At 38.6% G+C, this 19,364-nt stretch overlaps 2 protein-coding genes across 2 annotated transcripts; both read left to right on the top strand.

Moving 5' to 3' along the window:
* The first annotated feature begins 1,334 nt into the window (after positions 1-1,334).
* Positions 1,335-7,304, top strand: adora1b (adenosine A1 receptor b). Its single transcript, XM_026996937.3, has 2 exons — positions 1,335-2,567; positions 5,664-7,304. The coding sequence occupies exons 1-2, from the start codon at positions 2,227-2,229 to the stop codon at positions 6,334-6,336; spliced, it is 1,014 nt and encodes a 337-aa protein (XP_026852738.3). The 5' UTR covers positions 1,335-2,226; the 3' UTR covers positions 6,337-7,304.
* A 3,313-nt stretch (positions 7,305-10,617) lies between these two features.
* On the top strand, positions 10,618-14,511 carry dclre1b (DNA cross-link repair 1B). The gene is made up of 4 exons (XM_027030091.3): positions 10,618-11,475; positions 11,734-11,899; positions 12,023-12,205; positions 12,643-14,511. Exons 1-4 carry the CDS (start codon positions 11,284-11,286, stop codon positions 13,884-13,886), a joined length of 1,785 nt encoding a protein of 594 aa, XP_026885892.3. The 5' UTR covers positions 10,618-11,283; the 3' UTR covers positions 13,887-14,511.
* Positions 14,512-19,364: the final 4,853 nt, after the last annotated feature.

Consider the following 19,364-nt stretch of genomic DNA (forward strand, 5'->3'; position numbering starts at 1 on the left):
TGTATAGCTAACTATGCTATTTGCAACCATCTGGTGTTAATGTATGATTAGGTTTTTTTAAGTACCATTGGAAGAGCCTCCACAAAGTGCCCTTTTGAAATACCTCAGCTCCTGCCCCTGCCACAGCTTTCAGCTTCATGTATGTTATTTTAAAGTAGGATCTGGTTGTTGTTTTTTTGTTGTTTTTTTGTTTTTTTTTTAAACTACTTTAAACTGTGATTTTGGGTGACAATATATACATTCCTCAGTAGGATTTATGTAAGAATACATTTCCTTGGCCTAATCATACTGAAACCAAACAAAACATCTCCCTTTGAATCTTACAATTAAGATTTTGGGTATATTCATCTCGAGAGTTCAGGGATTAAAACCAGTCTCTAGAGCCATCTACACAGCCTGCAAGTGAAATTCCAGTGGTCTGTGTTATGGAAGTCAGACAGGCATTGTGCCTTCTCTTCACAAAATCCCCATAAATCTCTCATGGCACCTGTATCAACACGGGCAAGACTCTCCCCCTTATTTTTGAGCTCTGACACAAACTTCTAGCTTGAGCTGACAGACATTGCCCAAAAAAGTCCTTGACACTGCCGCATTACAAATGAACACCAATCTAAGGGACATAAAAGTGTTCCATTGCCTCAACATCAAAACGTAACAGTCATATTACATACAGTCTTCTACTGTATAACCCAATTTTTTTCTGACATACTTGTCTCCTTTTTAAATGCTTGTTAAATGCAAAGAGCATTAGTATTACCATGCTTTGGACATATACATGCAACCTACTTTCTTGCTGATTACTGTGCAACACTTAAATTTCTGCTCACAACAGCAGAACAGGCAGAATCGCCAATGCTGAGTTCTGTCCTTTTGCTGAAGCTGGGACAACACCATGAGTTATGATCTGCTCTGTACATCTAAAAGAGGCCCTTACAATACATTTTGATTATATTTTATAGAAACCAAAAACTAAATTTCATACCACATTAGACCAACACTGAATTACTTTACACTCATATAATTGTGCTCATACATTTGGTAATTCAGTTACTTTTAGAACTCATATGTACGACTTAAGCAACATCAAGACCGAAAGTAGGCCTCTTTTAATTTGTGTATTTAATTGTGAAATCATATTTAGCATTCCTGTGAAATTGATTTGTTTTATTTGACCTGAAAACTGTTAGATAAGCTACCTTACACACCTTGTTATAAAAAAAAAAAGGTACTTAATGCACTGTTAATGTCCTTACAACAACGAGCGCTGTCATCAGCTACACCCAGTCTCTCAGAATGAGTTCAGTGCAGTGCACTAATATTACAGTACATATAGACACGGCCGACCTCATACACCTTATTTTGCGCAACGTTCTGTTCGCTAATATTGCTTGAGGAAGGATAAACCTTTGGAGTATTTCAAACCACAGGGTGAAGACACTGAGGTATATTTTTTACAAAATTCATTTTTTTCAAATGCGCAGACAGTAAGCCGCGTTCGGGACGGTGTCGCCTTTTCCCCCATGCCCTTCAGAAAAGAAAATGGAACTAATACTTAACACTTACAACGAAACTCCTGCAGTTTGGTGATATTTTGATTAACAGAAGTGGTGTGCTATAGCAGTTTTAATTTAAAACAACGTAACTGGATGGAAACATATACGAGGGCTATTTTGGAACCCCGCGTAGCCAGTATACTCTCAGGACTATCAGAATAGCACCAGACCTACCAGTTCTGGATGGATTTTGTTTTGTCTTTCTAACGCAGACATGAAGCGCAGTTTCACCTATTTTTTGATATTTTGGATATACGAGGGATTACACGATCACTGTAGGTGACAAATGAAGACGATACCGAATTCTTTTGTTCGGATGAAGACATGTGAGCAGTAGGAGGTTCTGCACAAGCGCAGGTGGATCTGAAGAGGCGCTTTTGTATTACCCGAGGATAACGTACAAAAGCCAGCCAATATTCCCATTCTAAGATAACCCACAAAAGCCGATATTTATCTTCTATGATGTATTTTACTCTTTATTGGCTGTTTTCACTCATATAACATGCGCGTAAATAAGCTTAAATACTGCTTGCTGTACGGGAAAACATAGTAGCCTACTTATGACAAGCGTTTTATTTAATGGGAGGACTACAACCAAATAATTTAACGTCACTTTCTTCCGAAATCCATTATCCCTTTGAACCTTTTTTTTATTGCGCTAAGGACTACGAGAATGCCCGAAGCTCTCTCCCCTGCTCAAGCCCTCTACATGGGCATGGAAGTGTTGATTGCCGTGTCATCGGTAATAGGAAATGTGATGGTGGTTTGGGCGGTGAAAATTAACAAGTCTTTGAGAGATACAACATTTTGTTTCATTGTCTCTCTGGCAGTAGCCGACATCGCGGTGGGAGCGCTCGTTATTCCCTTGGCGATAACTATCAGTATCGGACTTCAAACTCACTTTTACAGCTGCCTACTGGTCGCGTGCACAGTGTTGGTTTTGACCCAGAGTTCTATTCTCGCCCTGCTGGCTATTGCTATTGACCGGTACCTTAGAGTCAAGATTCCAACCAGGTAAAATTACTACCCTTCTGTGCTGGAGGTGTTTCTGTAGTGCATGAAAAGTTACAGGATTTCAGATTTTATAGTGGCGACATTCACTGCGCTGACGGCTATGATGAAACATGCAGTGGGAACCCGAACAAATATATAGGTTACCTGCAAGTGTTTCGGTTGTGCATCGTTGGTTCATTCACAAATGATCAGTGCAGACTAAGGTTTTTAGTGCGGCTGGGTGCATTTGCATTATCTTACATGTTATACCTACCTACATAGTTTTACTATGAAATGAATTATTTAATCTTCCTATATACTGTAGACTATTAAAGCATATGTAGATGGAAGCACTGTGACACTCAAATGACGTAGACCTATACTAAAGAAAAATGTAAAAATGGCATTACAAACGGATAATGAATCAGAGCAGTGATATTAACAGTTGTACCTATAAAGGTGCCCTTTGTTCTTGATTTGCTAGGAGAGAGAGAGAGAGAGAGAGAGAGAGAGAGAGAGAGAGAGAGAGAGAGAGAGAGAGAGAGAGAGAGAGAGAGAGAGAGAGAGAGAGAGAGAGAGAAACAGTAGGATAGCAGATTAGGGCTCTGTACTTGGAGCTGGAGTGGTCTTGGTATGACTCCCTGGATAGTGAAGCAGTAGACTTCTGACTTAATACCAATGAGCTGCAGGACAATTAGGAGCACAAAAAAGAGAACGAAAATAAAGGAAAGTATCTATGGTGTAAGCATCTATCTATAATGTGTACATCTATCAATGGTGTATGTATCTGTCTATGGTGCATAGAGCTGTCTATGGTGTACACAAAGTTACTTTTTTTCTGTGTTCCATAATTCTAGTCAGTGTGATCCATTTAGGACAATGCACACAAACCACGCAAGTAAGCAAAAAAAGGAGACAGACATGAATTTAATGCCATATGAACATTATTAATATATTCTTCCTGCCAAATTGTCAGTGGCACCATTCTAATAGTGTGAATGCCAGAGATAACCTTTAGATCGAAAATATGCTGTATAGCTCCCAGTGAGATGCATGCATTTGGGACAGATCTCGTGGTCTCAGCCAACCAATCAAATCTCATACATCATCAAAAGGTCTGTCAAAATCATCAAAAGGTCTGCCCCCTAAATAAATAAATAAGTAAATAAGTAAGTAAATAAATAAATAAATAAAAGAATGAGATATTACCTACCCCCACTCCCAAAGGGCAAAACTCCCAGCATTTGAAGCAGAACAAAATGGCTGCCTCCTGAACAAGACTCTCAGAATTGCAATTGCTGTTGCTTTTGGACTTTACATGGACTACTAGTAGTGAAATTTTAACATAAGTACCCCATTGTAGGAATGTTTTCACAAAATCTAAAACTTTTCTGAACAGCAGAAAAGCAGTGGGTTTCTGAGGCTTAAAAGGTATAGACCTTTTGGGCTCCAGATGTGATTATTTTGTTTGAGCAGTTATTTTGCTGTGATGAATAAATCATGTTAGGATGAAACAGCATTTAAATTATTATTAAAATATATTTACACATACAAATATAATTGTTCTAGAATAATACATGACAACACATGAAAGATGAATTTGGAAAATCAGGACAGATGAGTAATATAATGCTAATTATTAATTAATGACACCACCTTTTATTGTGCATCATTAAAATATAAAGGTTTTGTACAGTTCATTGGGATAGTAATATTTGTTTACCATATCAAATAATAATAATAATTATGCCATATAACTGCTAACGCTTGCCTGTAAAGGGTCAGGAGGAGGGTAACATTTCAGTGTGCACAATGGAAGCTCTTAATAATGTCATTTAGCAATTAGAAAGCCTTGTATAAAGCATTCAGTGACAAGATATCAACTGGAATGCTGAACCAGTGTGTATCAACTAAATGTAGAAATTAAGAAAATACATCGAATAAACAAAATATGACGTGACTAAGACTCTCGAACCCTCCAGGTAACTGGTGAATCATAAAGAGACTACACATTTTGAGAGAATACTTATTCTCACACTGACTCAAGAATATTTTGGGAAATTTAAGATATTTTTCTAGTCCTAATTTACATTTAGAAATAGCTGTAATTTGACAAAATGTTCTTTCATGAACTGATAAAGAATTAATAAAAATATATGTTACATGCAGGTAACTAACATCATATAGTAATGAGAAGTAAATAAAGGATTGTGAAATAAATATAATCATGCAGCAGGCATGAGAAGAATAAATTCCATCTTTTTTTCAGTTTGACTAGACAAGCTCTGGAAGTTTTTTGCTATTCTGATACTTTGGGAAGTCAGCTATGAAAATCAGGTCTGTTAGTGAAAATGTTGCTTACTGTGCAGTTAGATAACTACCTTCCCCACCTGACATATTGAAATCCACATTAATCTTGAAGGTTTGAGAACTACTTATTGGTGCATGGTTCTGACAGCCTGCTTTAAAAAAAAAGATATTTTGAAGAGTTTAGCAGTGTTAGCATATGCTAGTCTCTCCATATTTTCCAAAGTAATTTATCTTCTAATTGAATTAGATCAGGAGTTCATTTGGAATAGTTAAAGAGGTCAATAAAAGGCAGGTAACTTTGTTGTAGATCCAATTACCTGAAGATACACATGGAGTGGAAAAAGAAAATAGTCTAGTAATAGCATCCATCTTGGGGAGGACATCTCTGCCTACGGACAGCTCTGTTTGGTGAAGTATATGTGTGATCAAAGTAATCGTCTGGATGACAGAGCTCTGGATTGAACAGGGAAAAGATTCTAGTAAAATAATGGCTGAGAAAGGGAAGCTACTTTGCCCTGGGCAGGAGCCTCCTCAACTGGATCATATTACATTAGCACCCTACAAACTATTAGTAGTTCTGTCAGCAACAGTTGTAGCTGATCCTATTGATAGATTTGGATAAATAATAGCACATTGCATTTGCTTACAGGGTGATGAATGTATGCAAACACTTGACATAAATCAAATGTCTGGGTCTAAAAATGTCAACATTTCAGTATAGCAACATGTGCTTTTCAAAATATTACTGAATCCTGAATTCTCACCGATGACCAGAAAGTGTAAATAACATAAATATCTTTGTTTCAGTTACAGGCGAGTGGTCACTCCAAAACGAGCTGGCTTTGCAGTGGTCATGTGCTGGGCTGTGGCCTTCATAGTGGGCCTAACGCCCATGCTGGGCTGGAACAACTTGCACAATCTGCAGCAGAGGAACGGCTCTCTCAGCCCAACCTTGGTCATCACCTGCCAGTTCGAGAATGTCATCAGCATGGAGTACATGGTCTACTTCAACTTCTTCAGCTGGGTGCTGCCGCCCCTTCTCCTCATGCTTGCCATCTACACAGAAATCTTCTACATGATTCACAAGCAACTGAACAAGAAGGTTGGTGTGGGCCATGGCGACCCCAGCAAGTACTACAACAAGGAGCTGAAGCTAGCCAAGTCGCTTGCGCTTGTGCTTGTGTTGTTTGCCGCCAGCTGGCTCCCACTGCACATCCTGAACTGCATCACACTCTTCAGCCCTGGTTGCGAGAAGCCCATGTTCCTTCTCTACATCGCCATCCTGCTCACCCACGGCAACTCCGCCGTCAACCCCATCGTGTATGCATTCCGCATCAAGAAGTTCCGCACGGCGTTCCAGCGGATCTGGAAGCAATACTTCTGCTGTAAGGAGGCTCCTCCGATCGACACACAGATGAGTGAGAGACTAGACAAAGATCACTTCTGTCCTGGTACTCCGCTGGAGCACAACAACATTTGACTGGATCCAGGGGACTTTCTAAGCAAACTGAAATGCTTGCTTCTATAAATCATGTCTATTTTGAATGTAATTCAGTGCTTTCCTGCAAATGCCACTGAGTGCATTTACCCCTGCAAAGGGAAATAAGACTCCTATGTAAAATGTCACGTAAACGTTTATCAGTGTTCGGCTCTACATCACACAAAGCAAAACCCAGATTAATTAATTAATTAATTAATTAATTAATTAATCTGGGCAAATGAACAGCTTTATCAGATTTCTATTTTTTTATGTCAGTGTAAGTGGAACATGGGCTCTCTTGTTCTGCAGCCGGGCAAAAAGGACAAGGTTTTAAGATCAGATCCATTGTAGAGAATTCCCCCGATTTCACTGATCCCATATAGCAATTTGTTTGTTTGTTTGTTTTTCATATGCTTTTTTGTCCTTTTTTACATAATCACATTATTATTGTGCATGTGAACACTTCAGTTCATTTATTGACAAACTGATTTTTACCAGTAATCAGGATCTTGTAGATGTATACATGCTCAGAGTGTGCTGTTGTCAGAGTCTGCTCCCATTGTAACTTATTATGAAACATTATAACTCCACTGGGACAAGAGGGGAAGGCTAGAATATGGAATTAAATCATTTATAGTGGCAAACAGATATGTGGTGTACAAGACATTTTAAATAATTCTTTACTCAGTGATCAAAGTAGTTCTTTCTAACTAGTCCACAGGTATCATACAAATATGAAAAACAGTATTCTTTGCACCACTCTGCTATCCAAAGTGTGCAATCATGATGGTGCATCATCTCATTATAAAATATTATTTATAGTCATCATGAATTTTTATTTATCAGAACACACTTAAATGAGTAACTTTGAATGTGTACAATATACATTAATAGTAGTTAATTTCAAGCATTTATTTGATACTAACTTCAAAGTGCAGTTTTAATGAGGATATGTTAGGAATGTTAAAGACAATGCACACTATACAATATATATATATATATATATATATATATATATATATATATATATATAAGGGCTGCTCATTAATCACATAAAAATACAAATTTGGTTTCCACAATAACTACTCACCAATGATGTACTTCATTTATTCATTTGCCTACTACATACAATGAAGTATTTATAGTTATGACATTGCTTAAGAATTGCACTAATGGAACAATACATTTATATAGTCTGACATTGATTAATAGCATTATAGGCCATTATAGTGTAGCATTTCTAATAGGCAAAATTAAGGCCATGCAAACACACACAGGCATTTCCCAAACATTTTATACAGGCACCAGAAACAGGTTTTTACATCCAGATTTTGCCTTTCAGCTCTGTGTTTGTAAGGGAGGAGCAATGCATGCAAGTAAGTAGTGCTGGATGACTTCAGGAAATGATCACTTAATTCATGTTTATTCAGCTCTTGTCTCCACAGGACATCAACTAGCCCATTTGACTTTTTTTGTAACTGCTGTATAATTTATGTTGTATTCAGGGTTCAAACGTTAAATCATTATATAATCCAATATTCAGTTATACATTTTCTCTAATTTAATATCCCCTTTGCTATAACATTCAAATGAATACTAGAGCCATGTATTCTGGAGGCATTGTAAGCTTTTTCAGTATAGTAGCCAACATGTAGCCATGTTGAAAACAAAGCTTTCTCTATGAAACACACCAAGACTTGGACAAAGTCACCAAGATATTTATGTCCTCTCTGACTAAAGCTTGTCAGTAATGCACTTATGAAGATGCATCAACCATAAAAAAATAAAGTGAAATCATAACTTGGAATTTTTTAACATACCTTTTTTTATATATATATATTTGACTCAGTGTTTGTGAGTGTTCCTCACTTTATTATGTTTCATTAGCTCTCTGCTCAAATACAGTGTGAATGAAGGAATCACACCAGTATAAAGTACAGTATGTACATAATTGTTGGTAAACAACTGTGGGATTGCAATCAGTACAATTGTACATTATTTCTTATTTCATTATTTCTGAGTAAATGGAAATAATGAACTAACTAAGTCTCTTTCTGGTTTTCACTTTATTTGTGCCTTTTATCCTTATTCCTCTGCATGCGTTTAAGCATCTCTGCTTTCTTGAGACACTGCTAAGACATAAAGGTAATGCTCCAATGGTGATGGTAATGATGATGATATTAAAATAGTAATAATAATGCCTGATCAACAAAGCTATGAAGGTTGGGTGTAGAACAGTAAGGAGCCCGGCAGAAGAAGATCTGATAGAGCGATTGGGTTTGTAGTCAAGAAGATCAGACAGTTTAGGTGTTGGACGATGGAGAGCTTTGTATTTGAAAAGGAAGATTTGAAATGAATGTGGTACTTAACAGGAAGCCAGTGAAAATCCTGGAGGATGGGTGTAATGTGCTGGTGTACCTGGGATTGAATGAGAAGACAGGCAGCAGATTTCTGGCCCGTCTGAAGCTTGTGAAGGAGAGAAGGGCTAATGCCTGCAAGGACAGTGTTTCAGTAGTCTGAGAGGCTAGAGATGAAAGCATGAATGAGAGATTTATTAGCAGAGGCAGAGTTGGATTTTAGTAATATTGCAGGTAAAAGAAGGACATCTTAACAGTAGCATGAACATGGGTGCCAAATGAAAGAATTGCACTGAGGATAACACCCAGGTTTCTAACCAGGGGAAGGGGACATAGCTATATCATCAGTGGTTAGAGTGAAAGAACCAGTTTTACTCAGGATTGATTTTGAGCCTATGATGATAAGCTCGGTCTTGTTGCTATTTAATATAAGAAAGTTGTGTTTCATCCAGAGTTTAATTTCTGAAAGATATGCTTCTAAGTGATTGAGTGGTAGATGTAACTGATTTGGTCCTGAGAAAGATTTGGGCGTAGCGATGGAAGTCCAGTTTGAAATGATGTTTGATATGTCTGAGAGAGAGTATGTAAACTGATAGAAATTCAACTGAGGTATAGGTGGTTCTTGTACAATGCTTGATTTTAGTTTCAGAAAGGCCCAAATAAATTGCTTCTCATAAACTTCCACAGGGCATAATTATTGAACTCTTTAAACTCTAAAACCAAGCATTTGACAAAAGCACCTAAAAAATTTAAACTACTCTGATTGCTAAATAAAACAGGCTTTTGGGGTTTGGCACTGATCTATTCCTTTCTTTTTAATCTTATTTAGGTTTTATTTTACCAACATCCTCTATTTACTGAAATCCTCTATCTGCTGCATGCTCTTAATAACTTATTAAATACTAGTTGCGGAGGAAGTCTATTGTGTTTGACAGCCATTTCAGAAACGCCCAGTGTAAAGTCAAGAAAGGCAGACGTGCGAACTTTGCATGACCCACATTTCATTTAGTTGACGAATTGGTCAAGTGTGGCTCATTCAGAATAAATGCGTCTTATTGCCCTCTAGTGGATAAGCAGAGAATAGCAACCTACAACAAAAACGTCAAGTAATTCCTAATGGAAACAACAGGCCACTAGAGCACAAAGGAGTAAACCCGAGTTACCTGGGTGCATATATAACTCTTGGTGTCAATACCAAAGTCAACTTTGCATCATGCTTCTACCTAGCTATATGTTTTGGGGGTTTTTTCACGAAAGGATCCAGCACACGTTTCTTGATTTCCTACTACAGTGATCCCTGTATTTCTACAGTATTCTAGATCATTGGTATATTGGACTCCAACCTACTGTACTGGCTAGGACGTATTCTATGAGAAAATGACAAAGCACTTTTGTAAGCTCTTATCCAGAGCGTCTGCTAAATGCCGTAAATGTAAATTTACTGGAAGAAAACATGTTTATTTTTTATTAGGCGTTATTAACCGTCAAATGTCTACCATAGGTGGTGGCACGTATTTAATATAGCCCTGAAGTTATTTTTCACAGCAATGTTTGGATTTGCTTAAGGTAGACTAATTGTAGGATTCTGTGTAACTTTGTTGCATGGACTATATAAAACAGGTCTACATTTATTGCATTACATTACATAACTAGCTCCGTTGTGAATGTAGTTTCATAGGTAGCATCTTCGTCAAAAATATATCGATAGTTGTTTTTTTTTCACCAAGGCTGTACGTTTCCGAATTTGATGTAAAACATACTTATAGAAAAGAAGCGAACTGGTAATTTAAGATAATTTCGAAAGCATCGAAAACAAAAGAAAAGCATCGGACGTAGTCTAAAGATCTTATCAGAAACTAATTTTAAAAAAAGCAGCTAAATAGACACTGACATGAGATGGAGTACTGTAGCTTTAACGAAAGCATCAGCGGACTATTGTGTTTTCTTGGCGGCCCAACCAAATCAACGAAACGGGGATCCTGGCTGTGTTTTGTAGCCAAGATATAATTTTAAATTTTACATTTTAAATGCTACTGTGTTACTTACAAACACTACAGCCAGCAAATGACTTTTGCCGCTGTGTAGTTAGCTCGCTAGCCAAGGCAAATACACTCAGCACTGATGGCGTGTTTGGCTTTACACCGTCTAACGTTAGCTAACCTATCTATCCTGGTTAACGCTAGCTAACTAGCTACTTACAGTTGCACTGGATCTGACTGTCTAGGTTTTATTATTGTAGCTACTCCGTAACAAAAAGTAATCTAAGAATTGTATACGTAGACCTAATATACCTTTCAAATACTTTATTACTTTGACGGTAATAGCATGGAACAGTTAGCCTTAGCTATGTAAAGCTAACGGCAACACCCACCACTCTCGTTAGCTAGCTAACGTTAACATATTCTACATTCATGTTCTATTAGCTAGGCTAGCTAACTACGTTTATTTGTGTAGCTGTCTTGTCACGGTTTCTAGCTAGCTAGATGGCTCTGCAGCATACTTGGATTTGTGTCGTGGAAGTAAACAAACTCGCTAACAAAGCATAATACTCGTTATCTACTGGAGCTCAAAAGGCTTGGTAAAAGTAAAGATGAATGGGAAAGTCATAGCCTACACTCCCATTGCTGTTGACTGTTGGCAGTTGCGAAAGTGTAGCCATGTTCGGCTTTTTTTCCTCTCGCACATGCATACGGACCACACCTCTGGCCTCACATCCACTTGGAGTAACCGTCCCATCTACTGCTCACCTGTGACCTCCAAACTCCTAAAACTTAAACTACAGGTGTCTGTTTTGTATCTACTCCCAGGACAGTCCGGGGTTGATGCATTCTCACTGAGCTTTATGTAACATTGGCTAAATTTATCATTATAATCACTGCCTACCTTAAAATTAAATACCACCAAAATTACATTGCGAGCAACTCTGAATCTACATATGGACAAGGCTATCCCTTGTCTCGGGTATTATTTGAATACATATGGTATTCCAGAATGTTGTTCCAGTTGTTATTTTAAAATTAGATTTGGCTCTCTTACACAGGTGAAAGAGAATTGGATCCATGCTCTAGAGGTTGGGGAACCACACATGCTGCCATTGGATGACATTGGGAAAGAAAAGATGACTGTTACCCTTATTGACGCTAACCATTGTCCTGGGGCAGTTATGTTTTTTTTTGAAGGGTACTTTGGCACCATTCTTTACACTGGTAAGCTCTGGTTAAATGTAACTTACCATGACTATTTGCAAGTAGTGTTGCCTATAATGCAGTGTGTGAAAATGGAAGTATTTGCACTCAGACAATTCCTAGGATTTTCTGTGTTGTCAACAGGGGACTTTCGTTACACACCATCAATGCTGCGTGAGCCATGCCTGAGAAACAACACTACCATTGATGTACTGTATCTGGACAACACTAACTGTGACCCCACTCGGTCTATTCCTTCTCGCCAGCGAGCCTGTCAGCAGATAAAAGAGATCATAAGAGGTCATCCAAACTATGCTGTGGTCATTGGTGAGAATTGCAGTTTATATCCCCCTCCCCTCCTTTTTTATTTAATACAATGTCTCTCAAAGGACTTGAGACTCATTGTGTGTCTCAAGTCTCAGGTCCTTTGGCACATCATAGTTTTTACTATCAGACAACGGAATTACATAATGAATAAACGTGCTTTGTGCATTTTATATATATACATACATATATATACACATTTTATATATATATATATATATATATATATATATATATATATATATATATATATATATATATATATATATATATAAATTACTTTAGTTTATGACAATTTGAATGACAATTTGGTGTCAGTTACTAAATTAAATGATCAAATCAAAGTATGTGTGTTACAAGGTCCTGCAGTGGGTTCTTTTCTCAGGTGACTACAGCCTAGAGATTTCATAAGTACAATAATATGGTTTTTCTGTACACAGGTATGTATACCCTGGGTAAGGAGTCTCTACTTGTAGAGCTGGCTATGGAGTTTAAGACGTGGGTAGAGGTGGACGTGGAGCGACTGGAGACGCTCCAGACCCTCGAGCTCCCTGATGTGTTCACCACAGAGCGGGGTGCCGGGCGCATCCGTGCAGTCAGTCAGTCCGAAATCACAGCTTCTAACCTGCTGGCCTGGAACAAAGAGCAACCCACCATTGCCGTACTGCCCACCAGCCGCCCTGTGGTCTCCTGCCACTCCAACGTCCATGTTGTGCCCTACTCCGATCACTCCTCCTACCAGGAGCTGGAGGACTTTGTCTCAGCCCTGCGGCCTGTCTCGCTGCTACCCATCGTGGGCAGCTGCTTGCCTTACTTCTCCTGCCTCCTGAGCCCACGCAGGAAGCTCCACAAGGTGGTGGTACCGGAGTCGGTGCAGCGCTACATGGCAGCTGATCCTAGTGCCCCACACACCGCTTTCAACCCAGCCCCCGTGCTGCGCCAGCCGTCACGGCTGCTGCCTCGAGGAGTCGTGTTCGAGTCGCCCAGGCAAAAGTGCCCCAGACTCAACGATAGGTACTTGAATGCTGTGGACGGTGTGGATGACCATGTTGACTCTGACCCTAACTCAGTTGACTCTGACGTTGATCTGGACTCGGATTGTGTGCTGCTGGACATGAGTGTGGACCTCACTCGCTGTACAAGCAGTCCTCAGTGTAGGGGCACAACTCTGGCGCAAGTTGCATCGAAGGACGCGATCATGATCGACAGCCTGCAGCACGAAGATGAGTTCTTCATTGCGCAATATGGCACCAGGTCCCCTAGTACTAAAAGCACAAGTGAAGGCAACAGTTTAAGTTGCGTCTATACACCCACTCAGAGCCTTAGCCCAAAGCCCAAGAAGAGAAGCCCCCAGCTGGGAAGCACCAAGCCCAGAGCCACGTGTCCATCAATGGACAGTATTATTCTCCATGATGGCACCTGCATGACAGCTATTGCAGCCTTAACCCCAGCTGAAACGCAGCCCGAGTCATCGGATCAGTCCGTAGCTGCTGACAGAGAGACCATTGAGCAGTGGTTACTTAGCAATTTTACTATTCCAGAGGAGGAGCTTGCAGGTCAGTATGGCATCTTCCAAGGCCTACGTGAGGCTTATTACCTCGCGCCTGTCAATATGCTGAAACCAGTGAGCGATCCCTTTGAAGCTGCAATACAAAGATTAAAATCCAAGCAGGTATTTATGTGAATGTCACCGTATGGTGGTGTTGTATGGTGGTGTTAAATGGAAGCCCCAAATGCTGCTTTTGTTTGCAAATCTCCATTACTACATACAAATATTTTGCTTTTTTGATTGTTCTAAAAAATATTTATCAAAGTGATCTTGATAATAAAAAAAAAAACAGGAGGATAAAAGCCCTTTAACTTTTATTACTGTTTTGATTTGTATTACATTGCACTTTGATTTGTTGACTTTCCTTGAAACGAACTGGTATTGTGACTTAAGCTCCATATCCCAACAAATGGAACACCTCATTGTTGGGTCATCAGTTACTTATTCACATTTATTTTCTGCTCTTTACAAGTGTTATTGAACCTACTATAAGATTCATTTTTAAAATAATCTCCTTAATCTGGTGTTGCATTTAAACCCTTATGTTTTACTGTTGTAAAAACTGTTCTTTGTAGTTTGTACAGTGTCTTTCAGCTCATTGTAACAGCATTATGTTGTGTTTTTGCACACATTCCTGCATGATCTGTTGTGCCATCACGTTTTCTGTTTGCTTTCTGTTGTCTTTTACTTTTTGCTTCCTAAAATTATGGAAGTCGTGGTAGTGTTAAAAACACCAATAATAAATTCTCTCATAATGGCATATTCTTGATTTCCTATTCTGATTCGTCGTTGTCATAGTTCATGTCAGTTTTGAGTACTTCATTTTAAATGGTCCAGATACAGACATTTGAGCACTTTTAAAGGCACAGGGAGTAATAAGTTTACCTGTTGGCTGCACATTACTGACTCTTGTGTTTGATATTAGAGTATGGAATTGATTCGGTTGCTGATGTCCCTGCTCCAGAAAAAAACATTTGCAGCTCAAGCAAGTAATACGCATTTCTCATCGGAGAGACTGACTGGGAGGTCAGCATTGGTTAGCTAACTTTATTAGCAGGATTCTATACTGATTTTTAAACACTCAACAATGACCATAATTTCAGATTATGAAAATATACCACAATCTGCAAGGATGGAAGTGACTCAATACATAGTATGGAAATAGAAAATTAAATTATAATGCAAATAAAATCTTGGGTTTATATATGAGTCTGCCTGGAACTAATTATATTAAGGCAAACTTTAAAATACTAAAAAAGATTGTCACTATCTGGTGACCATCTCTTTAAATACAGTCTGGAAAAAATGTGCTCGTCTACAAATGAAAGGGAATCTGCATTAGAGGCTCCAGGGATGTACCCAGAATTTGATACATTTAACCCATCCTTAATGACCTCCTAGATTAGACCACCAAAACAGTATAATGCTCATAGAAACTCTAAAGTCTTTTGTTTTAAAGGCCCAGAGTTATTGGTTCATTAAGAAAGCCATTATTTCAACAACCAAATGCAATAAAAAAATAATAATAATTTAAAAAAAGAAAAGAAAAAAAGCTCAGAACATTTCTTTATTGCTGTGGAACTAGCCATAAGACATCTAATTATCCTCATTAAACAAGCCTGCAAACATTTTAGTAAACAAGAATGCCCTCTCAAAAACCTACTACCATACTGTAGAAAAACCCAGGAAGAGGTTTTAGAATTAACACGGCATTATCATTTTCCACGATCTTCACTGGCCAAATCTTGTATCTTTTTCATTTTTTGCACTAAATTATTTATAGTACACAAAGTCTTGGAATCTTAATGATTCGTCACTAGATGGCAGTAGTTAGCAGGACATAGAACGTTCAGTGACGCGAAACCAGTATCAAATAAATCTGCTGCTATATTTATGCACCATTGTTTCACAAATGAACCTAAGACAATCTCTTTTTTTCCAGTCACAATAATTTTAATCAATTTTCATTTATCCCCAAAAGATTTTAAGAAAGTTAAATGTTAAGAAGATTCCCCCCCCCCCTACACAGCTACTGATTGTACAGGGAATGACAATCTGTGTTGATTTACACTGACATTCAGACAGTGAAATATCAACAACTACTAGTCATTGGAGAAATAAAAGGTACTTGAGTTTTAATTTACTGCACTGAGGCTGATAATTGTTGATGCTGGATTACATTTTCCATCTTTTATTATGGCTTCCACAATAATGGACATGATCAAAGTTCAAAATGCCTTCAGGTGATACAGGGCCAAATCCAGATTTTCTTGATCAGCATTTTGTAACCTGGGGAAATTTAAGATATGCCAACCAATGCACTATACAAGCATCAACAATGAATACAAATTCATTTCTGTTCCACATTACATGGTTTAGAGAAAGTTGCCAAATATCTCCCCCCCCCCCCTTTTGTATCCGAACTTGGATGGACTCAAGGTCAGTATTTATCACACTGTAATCCCATGTCTTTGCAGGTGGAATAGGGTCAGTTTCACATGGGGTTGGAGCACTGTTGCCCTGTCCTCACAAAGAATGAGGTCTTTACATTCTGAGCGATGACAGTCACACATTAGCACACAGGCCATGTTCTCTGGGACTAGGACAAAGCCAGTATGCAGCTAATGTCCTCTTGAATGATGGCCAATAGCTAAATTCAACCTCTGGGCAAGAACACTGAGTGACTCTCAGTTCCAACCTGTGACAAAAATGATTGGCCAAACATAAAAATGCTTACAATAAATGGAACATTAGATGCTATTTAAAAGTTAATTTTCTTCATACATTTAACACAGTTGTAGAAATCAGAACTGAAGTCACACTCACTGAGCAAGTAGTGGTAAAAATGGCCATGTGAAGTGGGCCTGGAGAGTTAATTTAAGGTAATCCAAATGTCATCACCATTAAAACACTGGGAGTAAAACACAGACAGGTAGGGCTATATTCAGGTGAGTGCATATGCAGAGGGTAATGAGTCCACAAATTACAAACAGGTGCAGGTGATTGATAGGCGCTGCAAAAGTGAAGCTGAAAGGACAGAGCAGCTCCCATGCATGAACCACCTTAACAGCGTGATAGCACAATAGGCCATTGGTGCGTTACAGATGAATTACTATCAGGAAGAAATTATTAATCAGGATCTGGTAAATGCTGTTTAAATGTCATTACAAATTTTCCCCAAAATTCTAACAGGGTCTATGATCAATTTGAAATGGCTGGAGTATTTGTTTTGTTTTGTTTTGAGCAACTGATAAATTTAGTGTTTGTTGCCTACAGCAGTGCCTTCACTCACTGTGTAAAGCACTGCCACTGCAGTTATTTTTGATGCAGAGCCGGATGTTTGGGGGTGCATAGAAGAAATGGAAGATGAATGGAAGTGAACTGCAGATATAGCTTTGATCTGCAGTAGGGCATCAGGGCCAAAGCCAGTGGCCTCACTGCAACCCCCCCCCCCCCACATACACACACTTTACTCCACAGGCTCTACAGGCTCAGAGAACCCTGCAGGGCTGCAGCATGCTGTGCGCACCGATAAGCAGGTACCAGGGGAGAGACATGTGTTGAAATTCAGCCAGGACCTACCAACCAAGTAAATCTGATATTTGCTGGATATGTCCCATTTGAGTGATGTCTCCTCACCATGTAACATATTTTGCATCTCTTGATTCATTTGATCCGCGGACGTTACGAGTAAATTTATTGTTTTAGTTCAATTTTTGTCTGACGGTATAAATAAAAGTTGCCTTGTGGTCCAATTTGGCACCCCCGATCCTAGCCTGGCCATTTCAGAGCTCCGAAAGCATATGCTGCATGCAGGCACGGCATAGAAGATCCGACTGTGAGCTGCCTGGATCATGAGGAGGTGCAGTAGCATGGCGCAGTAACGTGATGTTCACACCACAGCACCGGCAGTCAATCTCTCCCCAGGGACCTCCTTCTGATCTCTAATGACACAACCATTTTGAGCATTAGAATAGTACATCTGCAGTGCTTAGCCTTGGATCATCTTCCTTCTCCTCCTCCTTTTTCTCCTCTCGTCACTGACAAACAGCCCCAGCATTATCACAACCTGAGGTAAGTAACTCAGACCCGGAAATAGGACATCATATGAAGCCAGTGAGTTTCAGGGAGGACTTGTGGCAGTGCTCTGGCACAGGACTGAAGGATATAAATTAGGCATAGAATAGTCCTTTTTACAAAGCATTTAATATGCTGTGGACAAGGGGCTTCTACACAGTGTACTTCAAAACACAATACTTAATGAGGGGGAAGGAGACAATCAGAGAGAGAGAGAGAGAGAGTCTAAGACAGGGAGAGAGTGGGAAGGAAAGAGAGAGAGAAATTTCAGGGTTTCATTTGATTTGTCCAAGAATTACATGTTACTGAAAAAAAAAATCTCCTGGAACAAAAACCTTTGTAAACGTATATAGAGTCAATACTGGAGGTCAGATACTAATAATGTAGGGACTCCACATTGTTATAACTGAGCATTTCTAACAACCTGTCTGGAAGGAAACTGTAGGAGTTGCTTTGCTCGAGATCAGAGCAAACCTCTGATTACATCAGATCTTCCTTTTAAGCAATCAGCTTTTAAAGCATCCTTATTTTCCCAACATTATCATAACACAGGCCTGCTGTGCCAAGCAGTTCATCTTTCGAAGTAATGGACACTCAGCAATCTGCGCTAATATGAAAATGGTTTAGGAAGCTGTTAAAAGCAAGTGCGTTTTTTTTTTTTCTGTCAAAACTCACATTCTTTTAAAATTATTTGTTCTGGCAGGGGAAGACTTAACAATCCTCATTAAGTCTAATACCTTTGCAGCCGTACAATCTTCCCAAGAAGACTAGGGTACTCTTGTCTTGTTTTTGTTTTTCAGTAATTACAGTGCACTTTGTGAACTCTCACTGAGGGAGCCAAACATGCAAACGTATTTCCATCTGCATTTTATATATTTTTTTTGTTTAACTGCGTAATCTACATTACCTGTTGTGTTTGACATTCTGATTCATATATTGAGTGAGACACCTGGAAAAAAAAATATTTTTGCATATATACATTTAGATGACATGTACTCCTTTTATTCTATTGAACAATCCAACCATTCTGGGCCTTTTGATTTTTTAGAAATATACAATCAATATATATATATATATAATATCTGAGGAAGAATTACTAGCATTGCTTGTGGCATTTGCATTCACTCTCCATATTAACCAACAATAGAGCTTTTCACTTGCACAATGACACATACTCTGGATACTAATAAAGTTCATATTAATCTAAGACATATGAATCCAATTACAGAAATCTCATTGTTATTTTGTTTCACTTTTTAATCTGTCATTTCATACCCTGATACACAATGAAATTGGAATCAGAATAATTTCTGCTGTGTAGTGTAATACAAATTTAGAGGCTAAGAACTCCTCACTGCTTATGTACAATAAATTCTGTCTGAGACAAATGTGTTTAAGATTAATTTTGTAATTAGTTGATTTCCAAATGTTTTAAGTAAGGTGTATCTGGAATGTGCCTGGAAATAAGTATTGCTAATTGTTATTTCTTATTAGCAACATTGGTCATAATAAGCCACAATATAATATTAGTACTGA

The sequence above is a fragment of the Electrophorus electricus genome, chromosome 25 (genome assembly GCF_041902795.1).
Source record: "Electrophorus electricus isolate QZ-2024a chromosome 25, ASM4190279v1, whole genome shotgun sequence".
Classification (NCBI taxonomy): Eukaryota; Metazoa; Chordata; class Actinopteri; order Gymnotiformes; family Gymnotidae; genus Electrophorus; species Electrophorus electricus.

Coding starts and splice junctions, on each gene's coding strand:
- dclre1b (XM_027030091.3), top strand. CDS start 11,284: ATGAATGGGAAAGTCATAGCCTACACTCCCATTGCTGTTGACTGTTGG. Junction 11,476..11,733: donor TCCTAAAACTTAAACTACAG/GTGTCTGTTTTG, acceptor TCTCTTACACAG/GTGAAAGAGAATTGGATCCA. Junction 12,206..12,642: donor AAACTATGCTGTGGTCATTG/GTGAGAATTGCA, acceptor TTCTGTACACAG/GTATGTATACCCTGGGTAAG.
- adora1b (XM_026996937.3), top strand. CDS start 2,227: ATGCCCGAAGCTCTCTCCCCTGCTCAAGCCCTCTACATGGGCATGGAA. Junction 2,568..5,663: donor AGAGTCAAGATTCCAACCAG/GTAAAATTACTA, acceptor TCTTTGTTTCAG/TTACAGGCGAGTGGTCACTC.